We start from the raw sequence: 17,123 nt of genomic DNA, 5'->3' as shown, positions 1-17,123 counted from the left end.
AAGGAGAGAAAATTAAGAGCACAAATGAGAAAGAACAAAATAATTGTTAAAGAACATCAAAAAATATTTTCTCATTGTTAAAACTTAGTAAAAGTCATAACAAATGGTTGAGAAAACAATTGAGAAGATATAAGCCCATTATATCTTACTTAAACATGGAGAATCAGTAAGTTTTTACTGATATATACCAGACAAGAAAACAATATTAAGTAATTTCCAATTAAATAGAAAGTAGTCACAAACATAATCCAAGATTTTTTTTTAAACAACTTTATTGAGTTGTATTTACAAAACACAAAATTCATCTTTAAAGTGCATACATCAAAGATATTTAGCAAAGTCAGAGTTTGCAAACCTCATTACCCTTAACACTCAGAAAGCTTTCATCACTTCAAAAAGAAACTGAACCAATAGATGGTCACCTCCTCATCCTGCCTTCCCTCAGTCCTGGGTAACCCCCAATCCAATTTCTGTACCCATTGGTTTGCCATTATGTATAAATAGACTCACACAAAAAATGATCTTTCTGAAAGCTGAACACCACGAATGAAATGTTGCACAAAAAAATGTCAGGGACAAAAGTAATTATATCTGTACATTTTGCTATAGTGTATTTCAATAATTATTTGAAAAAATGACATTAGACCAAAAAACAAAATCAATAATAAGACTTATTTCTTGAAATGGAAAGGTACACAAATAAATCCAAACTTAGTGTCTTTTTTTTTTTTAATTTAAGGCTTATGCTTGCAATAATACATATTTGGGATATCACAATTCTCTGCATAATATTCAGATTGTACCATAATACAGTGATAGTCAGCAGGTACTGGTTTTCGTATCCTGGAATAAAGAAAAACACATCATTCTGTTGTTATATAATGTTGGGGAAAACCAAGAAACAATAGCTTTTCTTTTCATTGCAATACAAACATATTTTGAAAATGGAGGAAAACAATTTTCATGGAATATTGTAAGGGTTGGGAGTAAGAAAAACTGAACTGTCCTCTCTTCAATATTTATCAAGTATTCAACACCATTCTTCATGTGTATAATTTAAATCAAATGCACTAATAGCATTCTTCTTATATTCCTTTGCATCCCTTTCTTCTCTTAAGTAATATAATGCTGGGGAAAAACAAGAAACAAGGGCATTTTTAATGATACTATAACATTATTGAAATAATACTTACTCTAGTTGGGAAGTTGACCCATTTATAAATGTCCATGTCTGATCGCTGCCATTGGGGTCACTGCCATTACGGTGGACTCCAACCCATGACATAACTGATATGGATTTCATAAATTTCTATTCAAACATAAAGATTTTCACTTACATAAGAATAATGAAGGCCTCATTAAAAAAAAAAAAACACAAGTAATATGTTTTTTCATAAGATCCTACATTTTCAGAAGAGACAGATTCCAACTAACACCACATATAGTGTGCTGAGAACTATTGTACATAGTACCACAAATTCTCGCCAGCACAGCATCATTATATAACATGAGTTCCTAAACTTTTATACTTACGAACTTCACTGTTCTTGTTATGCGAACAAGGAAGATCTGACCTAGGCCTGAGGCCTGTCAGCACCAACCTACAACAGATGAAGGCTTGGGGCAGCCATTCATCCCTTGAGGTGACAGGTCCTCTGCAGCAACAGCAGGAAGCCTTACAGGGGGCGATGCATCAGGACAGTGACAACAGCCAGCAGCCAGGACATGCTTCACCTCCCACCACAGAGGGACACATGAGCAGGGCTGGGAGGTGGAGTTGGGACAACTAAGAGGACCCTATGACTAAAAATACCGAATCCAGGAAGTTTCTTTTTCTCTGAGAAGATGACACTCACATCCCGCCCCTGACACATTAAACAGAACGGATTTTAAAATGTTCTATCATGAAATTCTGCAGTGAAAATTAGCAAACAGCAGATAAATGCAATATGCAGATGAAACCCAAGGAATTTTAGGGGAGTGACAAGACAGGAACAAAAATATATACCGTATGATTGCATTTTGGTTCATAAACAAGAAGAGAGATCTATGAAATTAAAAGTCAAGTCAGTAGCTAAATAACCAGACAGGAGGCATGAAGAGAAAGCAGACTGCGTGCAGGGGTGCACTGGGGTCTGGGACTTCTATTCAGGATCTGCTCTGTAGATACAATTTTCATTCACTGGGTGATTAATCTGCCCAATCACAATATGCTCCCCTTACTTTTTATTTTTTTTTTTAGATTTATTTATTTGTTTATACAAGCACTGGGTACAGTCAGAAGTGTGAGAGGGTTAGAGAATTCACTAGAGCCAGAGTGGGGAACAGAACAGGCAGACTGACAAAATACACTGCTGAGAGGAGCAACGGACTTAGCAGGAGAGGTCTGAGTGCCATGTGGGCCCCTCTCTGGCGTCCGGGGATGGAACCGGTGCTGCAGAGGCTGCAGGCAGCTTCGTGGCCCAGCGTTCAACCACTGTGCCGCCAGGGGAGGTCCGCGCTCCTTTCTTTTCTTTCTTTTTTTTTTTTTAAAGAGGCATGTATTTTTATTTATTTATTATTTGTTTGTTTGTTTGTTTATTTATACATGCACTGGGTACAGTCAGAAACGCGGGAGGGTGAGAGAATTCACCAGAGCCAGAGCAGGGAGCAGAGTAGGCAGAAGGACCGAAGTACACTGCTGAGGGGAGCAGCGGGCGGCAGGAGAGGTCTGCGCGCCATGTGGGACCCTCCTCCGGTGGCCGGGGAGCAGCCGGGGATCGAACCGGCAACGCAGAGGCTGCGGGCAGCTTCGCAAACCAGCGCTCAACCGCTGCGCCACCGGGGAGGCCCATGCGCCCCTTTCTTGATGTGCATTAAACAGCAATCTTTATTTAATATGTATATATACAAATATATATATATATACACCTCATATATATCTCATATATATATATATGAAATACAGTTCTCCATGAAAACCAAGAACTGAGGTATTCAAGTGTGCATTAATGGTACAAAGATTTTATTAAAATCCTCAAAATCAGATAATGGAATGTTATACAAACTATAAATAAACTACAAATTTATGCAAAAATATATATGAATTTCTATAAATAGAAATTAGACTGGAATAAGTCTTCAATAATATGGCTGGGATTTGAATTTCTTACCATTTCTTCCTCAGTGTCTATGTAGAGCAGCTGAGACTTCTTACTCTGACAGGCCGTCACGCTCTCCTTCCAGGTTTTTCTTTCATCACTAAAGTAATAGCAGCTGTTGGAGTAAGTAATCCACTCCTTTGGACAAGGACCACAATGACATGCTGAAGGGAGATTATGAATTATTATCTAAAACTATTCGCATAACTAAAATAAGACATATCATCTATAAGCCAAGATATGAACTGACATGTACATAACACATGCACACACCTCACAGCTGGTGCATACAACACACACAGAGAAAGGGGCAGTTTCTCATGCTATAATTTATGTGCCCATATGACCCAAACTCACACAAAAAATATCCACGTAAATTCCTGACAAAGAGTAAATCATCTTTCTAATAGTAAAATTATTTATACATATAAATAGTAGTAGGATATGAGCCAGTTGGCCACATGCATGTGTGGATTCTATGTGAATTTTTTTCCTTTTGTTGGATATGATGAACCCCTCTATGTGCATTATTCATTAACATTTTTTTATTTTATAAAGTATATTTTACCAGAAAATTTGTTACCATTTTTACCTAGTCTAACATATATATATCATATAATCTGAACTAACATCAGAATTTCAGAATCCATTGTGTACCTTTCTGGATGTCTGTTACTGGGGAGAAATCATTCTGCTCTGGAGTTATAGCAGCTAGAAAATATAATCATTATGAAAATTAATAGTGTTCTAAGTAAAAATCAAAATAATATTTGTAAGTTAGAAATGTATGTTGGGGGCCTTCCTGGTGGCGCACGGTTAAGACCCAACCTATGAAGCTATCCACAGCCTCTGCAGCACAACTTCGATTCCCAGCCAGCCAGGGAGCAACCCACATGGTGCAGACCTCTCCTGACTCTCCACTTCTCCCTTCAGCAGTATGCTTTGGTCAATCTGCCTGTTCTGTTCCCCACTCTGTCTCTGGTGAATCCTCTCACCCACCCCTGCACCCCCACCTCTGGCCTACACTCCAGCTCTTATATACATAAATAAAGAAATCTTAAAAAAAAAGAAAGAAATGTATGTTGGTTGGGTGATAATAATAATCTATAATAAGTTGAATTTCCAAGGAAATTACTAAGAGAATAAAGCTTTTGGGGAAAATATCATAAAAAAATTAGAGTCAAATTTCACCATCTCTTACAGTATGCAGTCAGCAAATTTCAAAAGTCATTTCATAGTTTTCAATAATTTTTCAGTCTCCTAAAGAATGACTTTGAATCATGGTGTCTGAACCTCCACAATCACTCTGTGTATTTGTACACAGAAGGTGAGAAGGTGAGATTAACCATTCAACATTAATTAAACTGATATTAACATATGTTCTATTCCTTAATATTATGAAATATTTAAAAGCACTGACAATCATTAAGTGAAAAGTTCCATTACATAATATTTCATAAATTTACCTACAGGTATAAACCCACACCAGCACAATAATGCATATCAAGACAAGACAGGTGAGTCCCAAGATCCCAGCAATGCACTTCTCTGGAGGTGCTGCTAAGCCTGCAGGGAGAGAAATGGAAACACTGAGAAAGGACAGATGGAGACAGTTGCTCAGTTTGTGCACAACAAATTATAAAAACACAGGCAGTTACAGATATAAATTTGGACCTGAAAATAAATAAATAAATAACTTTGGACCTGAGACCTCTATCACCCACTGGAATTATTCCCCCACAATATATCATTGCTTTTTTAGTAAAGAAAACACCTATGAATTGTTGTTTGTCAACAATTATAAATTATAACAATATCTGGAAAAAATAGACATCAGGTTTCCTACTAGAATACCATATTCCAATGTCAAATTCTCAGCCTCACAAATGAAAAACATGTCACTTTATTCCCTATTCTTTGCTCACCTCCACCCCTCTGCATCTCCCAGAACAGTTATGTTGTGTTTCTACTCAATGTTTTACCTTTGAGGTGACATGACTTGCCATTCTCCTGAGGATCCCGAGCAGCATTGTAAAGATTTAATTCTGCGTAGGTTACTCCCGGCTCCGTCACAGTAGTGGAGCTTTTACTCTCTTTAGGTTTCACTTGCGGCCTTTTTGAGTCCTTTGCCAGCTTCAGCTCTGCATAGGTGACTCTTTGCTGGTTCATCTCTGCTGCTCTGTAAAGTCAGGAACTGTGCTCTGTGATAAATGCTTCTCAGTCTTTAATAAATGGTCATAGGACCAGATCCCTGTGGGCGGAGCGTGAGTTGAGTGATAGACTCATATTGCAGTTGAACAACACACATGTCTGCTCTAAAGTCCTAGAGCACTAAGGTAGTATCAACAGAGGCGGATCCCGTCCTCCAACATACAGACAGTGGTATAAGAAATATTACCTCAGTGAGAAAATATTTTAAAAAATAGAAACTCCTAGGAAACTTAAACATAAGTTTCATGACAGAAAAAGTTTTTAAAAGGATATTCCATGCTGACATAATAGTATTGGTTGGAAAATGAAAAGCAAAAAAAAAAATCAAAAATGAGAAGTTCATAACCAATATTATCTTTATCGATTTAAAGTCATATTCCACAGCAGCATCTTAACATCACTTATATAGCTGTATTGAAATCAGAATGGTGATTTACAAAAAAAATAATGTACCAACTTTTGTGTCAATTTTTAAAAGTAATGGTTAATGACTGATTATTCTAATTTGGAGAAATAGCAGTATTAGCATTTCCTACACTAAGTATTTTTATTTAGTAATTTATTGTTATTTATTAAAAGGGAATGAGGTTATTTTCTTTCAAAATATATCTCATTCTCAGGTTATTTTCTTTCAAAATTCTCAGGTTATTTTCTTTCAAAATATATCTCACATTATTGTGATATTCTGAGAAATATTTACAATATTAAAGAAATTATGTTAATGGCATGCTAACCTTGTCCAAAACCTAAACAATAAAGAAAACAAAACAACAAAGTATAATATTTAAAAAATAAATAATTTTAAGTAATATAAGAAGTTGGTAATTGATTTAATAGCTAGATTAAAAAAAAACAATAAGCTACCTACATTATTGGGTCATTAATTATTGGAACAATGTTATTGGTTGAAACTGCCAGATAGAGCCTGTAACTCTCCAAGTTCATGAATGTTGCCTTAGTTGTGCAACTAATTGCAATACATAAAAAATAATAATTTTAGTAATTCAGTCAATAGACTCTGTAATGAGTGGGATCTAGAATTAATTGACTTTGATACTATCACATTTTAATTTTATCTTATTAAAAAAGATAAAGGAAAAATAAAATAAGAAGTTATATGGTCTTTCAAATTAGTTTTAGTTTAATAATCTAAAATGGAACTCGGAATATCTAAGATAGAATACATGTAATACATGATATTCAACCTGATTTTTGTCAACTGTCAATAAAACATTCCTTATTTTAATTATTATTTTGATACAACCACCATGTTTTTCCTGTTTCATAACATTTATACCCTGTAACCTAATTCATTAAACAGAAGTTTGTTTTATTAGCATGGCATTTCTTATACATGCTTTGTTTATTTTAAGCATTTTGTATACTTTTAAATTCAAAAACATTTTATGGAAGCTGTCTCATCCTGATTTCTATTAACATTAAAATCTTTTATATTGGCTCTAAGTATGTACATAAGGAATTACCTTTGAGCTTCATGAAGGAATGAATTCATTTTAAGAGTCTTATTTTAAATATTGAGCTAAATAAAAAAATAAAGAATTATATCTGTATTTATTGTGAATTCCCAAATAAACTTTTCTTTGTCATGATCTGGTGAAAATTCTAGTTAAATTGATTGATTTACAAATCTAATTATACACAGATGTTATAAACTTGACTAATTCTCCACTGGAAAGAATTCAAATATTTTGAGAAATCCCCAAAATATTTCATTCTCTTCTTGTTTTTGACCCTAATTATTCATATAAAGATACCAAAATTTCTTTGATTTGATTGTATATGAATTGTATATCAATTGCCTCACTTCTAACCTTCATAAACTTCCACTAAAGAGACAGACCAGCAACACATACCTTCTGTTGGCGAGGAAGTTGTGCATCCTTGAGTGAAGGAGGAGACACCTCCATACTGATTTTCACAGGGACTGGCCCACAGAGCATCCTATCAGCAGTGCAAGAGGTCCCTCTTCTCCATATCCTCACCAGCACTTGTTGTTCTGATCTATGATCACAAACAATATCTGTGATCTTTAGAACTGCCCTGTGAAGATTCAGAGTGAAGCGAGAGTGGAAAAAGCAGATTTCTCATTAAAGTGTCACTAGCAGTTTGAACAGGAAATTGTTGCACTTGGGCTATTTTGAAGACAGTTCACCTCATCACACACCTGCAGACTATAGGAGAGGATGGGTTTATAGTTGTCATTGACCTTTTCCATTGTCAAATGCCTCTGAAATATATCAGAGAATAAAAGACTTAAACACCCATGCTTGTATTTTGTTTCCATAGCAATGATAAATACTGAAAACTTACACCTCATTAAGACTGTCTTAGATGTTTAAATTCTACTATCAAGCAAGATACCTAAAATTTTTTTAAAGATTTATTTATTTATTTATACAAGAACTGGGTTACAGGCCAGATGTGTGGGAGGGTGAGAGGATTCACCAGGGACAGAGTGGGAACAGAACAGGCAGACTGATGAAATACACTGCTGAGGGGAGCAGCGGGTGAGACAGGAGAGGTGTGCTCGCCATGTGGGACCCTCGCCGGGCCACCAGGATCTAACCTGTGCTGCAGAGGATGTGGGCAGCTTCATAGCTCTGTGCTCAACTGCCTGAGCCACCAGGGGAGGCCCAAGATTCATAAATCTTGACATTATATACTTTTCCCATATACCCTCAGTATATTATTGATATTGAAATGGAAAAAAATCATATCTTTATTCCATTGCCAATAGGTGTTTAATGATGTTTGTCGCTAATTCTAAAAAATCACTGCATTTCCAAATTTTCTATTATAGCGAAGATCAATACCTAAACTTCTCAACGTCTCTTCCCTAGTTCATAAAATTTCTGAATTCAATTTTATTCTTTATAAATAATCAATTTAGATTTCCACTGATAAAAAAGAATATTAAACCATACTGTCATTCCAGTGACTGAAATATTACCACCATTCATTCATTCATCATTTATAATTATATTTTAACAGGAATAGTTATTGTAAATGATAAAAACCTAAGGGTACTTTACTTATGTAAGGGAATTACAACGGTAACTTTCAAAAATCTCACTGAACAAAAATTGGGGGAGCAGAGAAAAATAGACTTTTGAAACACAAGTTGAAAGCATATTACATAATGATCATTATCAAGAATTGCAAATCAAGACACAAGGAGATACCATCTCAGACCTGTGAGAGCTCTATATCAAAAAGATCAGAAACAACAAGTGCTGATGAGGATGAAGTCTATGGTTAAACAATATAAAGTCTCAAAAATTACTCAAAATAATAAGAATAACTATTATTTAGTTTTTATGACATTTATAGAAATAGTCATACAGGGGTGTGTGTGTGTATAGATATATATACAAACATATGTACGTATACATAATTTGTGACTAATTGTGAGAATATTCAGTGATAAGAAAGGTGGATGAATTGGAACTCAACACCAAGCAAAGAATACCATTTTCAGGTTAAGTCTCAGCACTATCACACTATCACAGCTTTGGCCTGAGTTTCATCCCCAGCTAAAGAGCTAACCCACATGGCACTGCAGACCTCTCCTATCTCCCTGCTGCTTCCCTCAGCAGTGTATTTCAGTAGATATGTCTGTTCTGCTCCACCACTTTTTCTCTGATGAATCCTCTCAACCCTTGCACCTATAGCCATACCCCAGCTCTCCTATGCAAAAAGAAATAAAATTTAAAAAAGTTAAAAATATATAAAAATCTTCTAATGATGAAACATTGTTTCACCTGATAATTTGCATATGCAAAAAGGATAGAGATAAAAGAATTATGTGATTAATCTGAATGAATTGAGTAAATATAATTTGGATGATAAGCTTTCAAATTGTAAATATAACTTTATATTAGAAGTCAAGGACTGAATATGACACAAATAAAAGTAGATGGTACATAAGTCTTTTTAATGCTGGAAGGATACAAATATTAATTTTTTTAGATTTTAATTAATGGAAAATGTATTCTATAAAATGTCATATGTTAATAAAAGTTTATTTGAATCCTATTGATTAATATATTCTTATAGAGAGTAAAATACACTTATTGTGAATGAAGAAGAAATGAAGATAAAGTTCAAAGAAATTGTAATATTCATCCAAATTAAATGAAAACTGTATTGTATTGTTATTGTACTTACTTACCATTCATTATATCTCTGTCTTGACACATAATATTTTTTCGACATCACACATTAATTTTGTCTACCCATTGTGACAAAACCAAAGACACCAGAGACAGAGTGGGGAGCAGAACAGGATGTTTTGCTGAAATATACTGCCAGGGGTTTAGAAGGTGAGACAAAGAGGTCTGCTCTGCCATATAACTCCTTGCCCTAGGTAATTCTGATAATAGTGGTAATACTGGTAATTCCTTGCCTCAGGCCATACTGGTAATAGCACTGAGACTTAACCCCTACACTAGCAGGGAGGCCCACATTTCTTTACATTGTTGGGTAAGAAGCTACATTCAAGTATAATCATTATTTATGAGCATTTATTGTTTGATTTCATAATTTACATTCCCTCCAAAACACACATCATCATTTCTTCACAGGCTAAAATTTAGATGAAATGTAAACTGCAATAAAATCAAAATTTTAAAAATCATTCTATACTTTATTTGATTCTTAATATCAGAGATGAATTATTGAATTAACATTACAATAACTAGAGAAAGGTAATTTATTCCTTATAAAATTAACATTAACCTAAATACTATAATATTTATGGTTTTATAATTTAAAAATTGTTATATTAAGATTTGTATTATATGAATAAACTTGATTTTATCAAGAATATTAAAGTAATTAAGATTTGGTGGAAAAAAACTTAAAAAAAAACCCAAAAGACTAAACTTAATAATATGCAATATTGGTTTAAAAAATCTAAAAAGTTAATTTTTAGTTCTCAATGAGTTCTTTCAATATCACAAAGCATGTTATTGAGCAGTGAAATGATTATATACACATACATACATTTATACATAAATATACATGAAACTCTCCTTAATCATTGTTAGTAATAATCTTAATAAAAATGTAAATTTACTTTGTGGAGAGAGATCACCAACATGGCAAAAGAAGTGGTTCCTTGCTTCACTGTATGTAGAAACATCTAAGAGGAAACTATACTGAAAGTGTCCTCTGGTTGAGTTGAGACTAAAGAACACTTTCTACCACAGAGATTTCCCTAGACTTACCAGAGAGGACCTGGTAGGGACTGAACAGGAGATGAATGTGGAGATAGACATGGAGGCTGCAGTCCAAGGTGGGGAGATTGATGGCAGAGCCACCAGCTTGGAGAAGAAAGAGTTGGGAAGGAGTAGAAGTACATGGGTAACCTGGGGTGCTCTACACAGGCAGGTCCCCCAGTAAGGTAAACAACAGACAAGGTATTCAGACAGCACTTCCTCTCTCTAGCCTTTTGGGACAGGTATTGAGCTCATGATGTAAAATGACAATAGTCATATTTCAGAGTCTCATATCAGGGACTCCAGAAAGGAAGAATATCAGGTGTGACATAAACATTTGCCCTGTTCCCCAAAATATTTGTGACAGTGTTTTCATCCCTCAATTACAAAAACAGATCACAATAGGTATTGAAGCCAGCAAAGACCAATTAAAATAAAATAAAAAAATAAAGTAAAACCAGGGCCTCCCTAGTTGCGCAGCAGTTGAGCGCTGGGCCTCTGCAGCGCAGGTTCAATCCCTGGCTACCAGCGAGAGTCCCATGTGGAGCACAGACCTCTCCTGCCATGCCCGCTGCTCCCCTCAGCAGTGTATTTTGTCAGTCTGCCTGTTCTGTTCCCCGCTCTGGCTCTGGTGAATTCTCTCACCCTCCCGCGCTTCTGACTGTATCCAGTGCTTGTATAAATAAATAAATCAATCAAAAAAATAATAATAATAGAAGAAGGGATCTAAAATTCCCTCTAAAAAAAAAAAAAAGAAAAAAATAAAGCCAGAGTGCCACCTGTAGAAAAGTAAAAGTACTTTAACTGTCTAAGTTATTGCAGCATATTTTATTTTAATACAAGTAATCAAGTAATGATAAAGTAGCAAAATTGGCAGACCAAAAACTTACAACACATCCCAACTGAGACCTCATGGGAATAATACATCATAATGAAAGAACAACTCTCCAGAATAAAACTACAAAGACATGGAAGACTATATTTGCCTATCAGATACAGAACTGAAATATGCCATTTAAAGAAACTCAAAGACCTCCTAGATGGTTAAGTCTCATCACTATCACCACTACAGCCTGAGTTCAATCCCTGCCAGGGAACTAACTCACATGGCACAGTAGACCTCTCCTGTCTCACCCGCTGCTCCCCTTAGTGTATTTCAGTAAACCCACTGTTTCCCACCCTATTTAGTGAATCTTCTCACCCCCCACCCCCACATCTCTGGCCTACACCCAATTCTTATACACAAAAAGAAAAATGGAAGGAAGGGATAGAGAGAGGGAAGTATGGAGGGAGGGAGGGAGGAAGAAACTCAATGAGAAAGAAGAAAACTTAAGGCTGTCAAAGCGATAAAAAAAAAAGCCTCCAGAGAAGCGAATGAAGGAGATGCAACAAAACTCACAAAAGCAAATGAATGAGTGAATGAGTTAAGAAAAAAAGTTAATGGTAAGAATGTAAAAATGTGTTTATTTTATTTAATTAGAAAGAGATCTTTAATTGTTTACCTTGGAACCTCATGGCTGCCACATGCTTATTCAAAGATCAAGTGCTTTTTCATTGCTAGAATTTTATTATTTGTATGTATTTAGGTATTTTTTATTGTAGTAAGTTTATGTGAACAGTTTATGGGGAAACTGTTGCAGGAAATCTTGGATAATATTGACACATATAGGTTACAACATAAAGTGAAGAAGAAAAGGAAAATATAAACCTCAGATGTTGATCATTAAATCAGTGTGTGATAGCCAATTCAGAGGATGTGGGGAGCAAAAGGTAATTTTTTCCATGTTGTCTTAGAGTCACACACACACACACACACACACACACAATGGTGTCTGTCAGGGAGAGGCCTCATAAAATGAAGGACCAAATGGCATTAATTACTAATAAATACAACTTTCGAGTACTTTTAGAACCTAAGATTGGACATGCCCAAATGTGTCCATCCTGTGTTCTCTTTGGAGCTGACTGCCTTAGAGTCACACACATTCTTCTGCAGTGATTTTAAAAAGATATTTACTGATATAGAAATTTTAGAAAGACACCATCTTCCTCTAAAATAAATACTGAAATAGGGCTTCCCTGGTGGCACAAGGGGTTGCGACGCAACCAATGAAGCAATCAGCAGCCACTGCAGCACAAGTTCAATACGCAGCCAGGGAGCTACACACATGGTGCAGCAGACCTCTCCTGACTTACCCACTGCTCCCCATCAGCAGTGTATTACAGTCAGTCTGTCTGTTCTATTCCGCATTCTATCTCTGGTGAATTCTCTCACCCACAACACCTCTGCCTGAACCCCAGTACTTGTGTGCTTAAATAAATAAATATTTTTAAAAAACTACTGAATAAATACTGTTAATTCTCAAGTCCAGAATAAGTCCATTATTTACCACACCCTAGGAACATGAGAAGAAATTCAAACACAAAGAAAGTTGCCATTTTGGCTTTTTGTCACTGACTTTCTCTGTGACTGTTTTTCTAAATCCACCCATTTTTGGCATCCTCCTAACATCATTCTTTGTAATTATATAGTTGAGTTGAGGAACATGTGATCTGACTGAACTTTCCTGTACAAGATATCACACCATGCCCACCAAGAGTACCCACACTGCTCAACCATAGTTCATTTATTTCCCCTTGTCCCCTTGAAATTCCTACCACCAATTCACCCGTGAACCATCACGATAGTCCGTTGTGCACTTCCCACACATTTGGATCCTACTCCCATCTCTACCCCTGCAGAATGTCTCTGGTTTATAGTTCTTTGTTGATTTTGATTTTCACTTTATATAATAACTTTTGTTTTTGATCCCTCATTTGGATCTTCTACATTCCTCCTATAAGTGAAACCATTGGTATTTTTCTTTTTGCTTCTGGCTTATTTCACTGAGCATGATCCCTCCAGCTGCATCCATTTTACTGTGAATGGCATGAGTTTATCTTTTTTGATTGCTGAGTAATAGTCCATTGTGTATATATACCTCATCTTCTAGATGCAGTCATGTATTTTTCTCTCAAAATTATTTTAAATATTAAATGTTCTCAAACATAATCACAGGATTTTTTAAAAACAGTTTATTGAGATAAAATTTATAAAGCACAAAATTCAGCCATTTAAAGTGAATAAATCAAAGACACTCAGTGTATTCAGAGTTTGCAAACCTCACTACACTTAGCACTGAAAAAATTTCCTTCATTTCAAAAAGAAACAGACAACAAATCAGTGGCCAGTTCCTCATCCCACCTCCCTGGCAACCCGCGTTCCACTTTCTGTATGAATGTGAATTTGCCATTACTTATAACTGGACTCACACAACAAATGATCTTTCTGAAGGTTGAACACCACAAATGAAATGTTGCTAAAAATGTCAGGTACAAAAGTAATCTTATGTGTATTTTTTGCTGAACATAGTTTATTTCAATAATTATTTTGAAAAAATGTCATTAGAGCAAAAAAATATGAATAATAAGAATTATTTCTTGAATTGGAAAATTACACAAACACAATCAAACTTAGATTTTTTTATTCTAATTTAAATCTTATGCTTGCAATAATACATATTTGGAATTTCGCAATTATCTGCATAATATTCAGATTGCAGCATAACACAGTGATAGTTAGCGGATTCTGGTTTTCTTATCCTGTAATAAAGAAAAAGGCATAATTATATTGTTATGTAATGTTGGGGCAAACCGAGAAATAATAGCATTGCTTTTAATTGCAATACAAGCATATTTTGAAAATGGATGAAGACAATTTTCATAGAACGTTTGTAAGAGTTATCAGTTAGACAAACCAAGCTGTCCTTTCTTCAATATTTATCAAGATTCCATTCACATTCAACACCATTCTTCATGTCTATCATTGAAATCAAATTCACTAATGTCATTCTTCTTATATTCCTCTTAATACCTTTCTTCTCCTAAGTTCTATAATGTTGGGGAAAACCAAGAAACAATAGCATTTTTTAATGCTACTATAACATTATTTAAATAAAACTTACTCTAGTTGGGGAGTCGACCCATTTACAAATGTCCATGGCTGATCGCTGCTGTTACGGTAGACACCAATCCACGACAAAACTGATAAGGATTTCAGAAATTTCTATTCAAATATAAAGAATTTTCAGTTACATAGGAATGATGAAAGGCTTCATTAAAAAAAAAAAAAACACAAGTAATATGTTCTTTCAAAATATTCTACTTTTTCAGAAGGAAGAGAAAGATTCTAATCTCACACCAATACATGTAGTGTGCTGACAGCTATTGGTGTGATGCCTAAACTCTTACCAGTACACAAGCTCCTAAACGTTTATACTTTGGAATTTCATTCTTCTTGTCATGTGAATAAGGAAAATCTGACCTAGGCCTAAGGCCTGTCAGCACCAACCTACAGCAGGAGGAGGAACTGGGCAGCATCCCCCCCTGAGGTGAGGGGTCCTGTGCAGCAAAAGCAGGGCAGCCTGACAAGGGCGATGCCTCAGGACAGTGACAACAGTCAGTAGCTGGGACATACTTCACCTCCCACCACCAAGGAATACAAGAGCAGGGCTGGAAATGTGGAGACTGGACTGAAAATACTGGGCTCTGGAAGTTTCTTTATCTCTGAGAAGATGATACTCACTTTGGGCACCTCACACATTAAATAGAATGGATTTTAATATGTTGTATCATAAAATTCTGCAGTGAAAGTTAGCAACCAGAACATCAAAGCAACATGCAGATGAATTACTGAGGAACTATAGGGGAGTAACATGATGGGAACAAAGTATCTACCATATGTTTGCATTTCAGTTCATAAACAAGAAAAAAAGATCTATGAAATTAAAAGTCAAGTCAGTGGCTAAATAAACAGACAGCAGAAGTGAAGAGAGCAGACAGGGTGTCTGGGGTACACTGGGGGCTGGAAGTTCTATTCAGGATCTGCTCTGCAGATAAAATTTTCATTCACTTGGTGATTAATCTGCCCGATGACAATATGCTCGCCTTTCTTTCTTTTTTTTTTCACCTTTCTTGATATGTATTAAACAGCAGTCATATTATATAATATTATATAAATTATATAAATTCATGGTTGTCATATATATCTATAGATATGTTTATATATATCTATATCTATCTATCTATCTATCTCTCTATCTGTATGTATGTATGAAAAATGGTTCTCTAAGAAAGCCAAGAACTGGGTTTTTAAATATGCATTAACCAGTCAAAGATTTTATAAAATCCTCAATATCAGATAATAGAATGTTACACAAACTTTATAATAAACTACAAATTTGTTCAAAAATCTATGAGTTCTACAAATTACAATTCTACAATTACAAATAAAATTGAGTGAAATAAGTCTTTAATAAGTGGTTGGAACAATGAATTTCTTACTATTTCTTCCTCAGTATCTATGCAGAGCAGCTGAGAGTTGCTACTCTGACAGGCCATCACGCTCTCTTTCCAGGTTTTTTTTTCAATCACTAAAGTAATAGCAGTTGTTGGAGTACATAATCCACTCCTTTGGACAAGGGTCACAAGGATATGCTGAAGACAGATTATGAATTATTACCTAAATTATTTGGTTTAATAAAATAAGACATATCATATACATGCTGAAATATGAACAATCATGTACATAACACATGCACACTCCTCACAGCTGGCACATAAAACACACATGCAGAGAAAACTCAGCTTCTCATGCTATAATTTATGTGTCCATATGAACCAAAGTCACACAAAAAATATCCACCTAAATGTCCTGACAAAGAGAAAATAAAGTCATTTTTAATAGTAAAATTGTTTATTCATATAATAGCAGCAGGACATGAGCTAATTGGCCGCATGGGTATGGGGGTTTTAAGTGAATTTTCTTCCTGTTGTTGGATATGATGAACCCCTCTGATTTATCATTATTCATGAACATTTATTATTTGTTTTATAATGTATGTTTTACCAGAAATTTTGTTCCATTATTACATAGTCTAACATATATACATAATATAAACTGTGCTAACATCAGAATTTTGGATATCATTATGTACCTTTCTGGCTGTTTGTTACTATGGAGGAATCATCCTTCTATGGATCTTCAGTAGTAGCTAAAAAAATAAAATAATCCTTATAATTTTAATAGAGTTTTAAGTAAATACTAATCAGTATAATATTTATAAGTTAGAAATGTTGTATGCTGGTAGGATTATAGTAATAATCTATAATAAAGTTGAGTTTCTGAGAAAATTAATAAAAGATTAAAGCTTTAGGGGAAAATATCAAAAAATGTGTTTTCAGTAAACATAATGCCCATTAGATGTCAAAGACTCCAGCTTCCAACAATGCAGGATCAAAATTCATCCTCACATTTCAGATTAGAATGACATAGTCATATTTCAAGCTCCAACTTTCACAGGGGAAAACTATGTGAGCTTATCCCCCACTATTGCTGCACACCAGCACCCCAATCATACAGTCCAGAGCAGTTACATGCATGTCTATTAAATATTTTATCTTTGCACGCATAGTACTTGTCATTCCCTCGAAG

The 17,123-nt window shown here is 35.0% G+C and overlaps 1 protein-coding gene across 3 annotated transcripts; it reads right to left on the bottom strand.

Moving 5' to 3' along the window:
• Positions 1-318: 318 nt before the first annotated feature.
• LOC119247720 (NKG2-A/NKG2-B type II integral membrane protein-like) lies at positions 319-5,361 on the bottom strand. Of its 3 annotated transcripts, XM_037514363.2 has the most exons (6): positions 5,123-5,361; positions 4,611-4,706; positions 3,798-3,851; positions 3,153-3,304; positions 1,194-1,309; positions 319-843 (listed from the first exon to the last, which is right to left on the bottom strand). In XM_037514363.2, the coding sequence occupies exons 1-6, from the start codon at positions 5,307-5,309 to the stop codon at positions 735-737; spliced, it is 714 nt and encodes a 237-aa protein (XP_037370260.1). In that variant the 5' UTR covers positions 5,310-5,361; the 3' UTR covers positions 319-734. The 3 variants fall into 3 exon arrangements, with proteins under 3 accessions (XP_037370260.1, XP_037370261.1, XP_054552786.1); XM_037514364.2 differs by lacking the exon at positions 3,798-3,851; XM_054696811.1 differs by lacking the exons at positions 319-843; positions 1,194-1,309 and adding an exon at positions 959-1,128.
• Between the last annotated feature and the right edge of the window lie 11,762 nt (positions 5,362-17,123).

Source organism: Talpa occidentalis, unplaced genomic scaffold (assembly GCF_014898055.3).
Source record: "Talpa occidentalis isolate TD23 unplaced genomic scaffold, MPIMG_talOcc4v2.1 talOcc4.16, whole genome shotgun sequence".
NCBI classification, from domain to species: Eukaryota; Metazoa; Chordata; class Mammalia; order Eulipotyphla; family Talpidae; genus Talpa; species Talpa occidentalis.
The sequence above is the reverse complement of the archived record's forward strand: the minus strand, read 5'-3'. Positions and strand labels throughout refer to the sequence as shown.

What these genes read in the sequence shown, in the direction of transcription:
- LOC119247720 (XM_037514363.2), bottom strand. Translation starts at nt 5,309, where the DNA reads ATGAACCAGCAAAGAGTCACCTATGCAGAGCTGAAGCTGGCAAAGGAC. An exon ending in CAAGTCATGTCACCTCAAAG is followed by an intron (nt 4,707 to 5,122) that starts GTAAAACATTGA and finishes CTCTCCCTGCAG; the next exon opens with GCTTAGCAGCACCTCCAGAG. An exon ending in TAGACACTGAGGAAGAAATG is followed by an intron (nt 1,310 to 3,152) that starts GTAAGAAATTCA and finishes ATGTTTGAATAG; the next exon opens with AAATTTATGAAATCCATATC.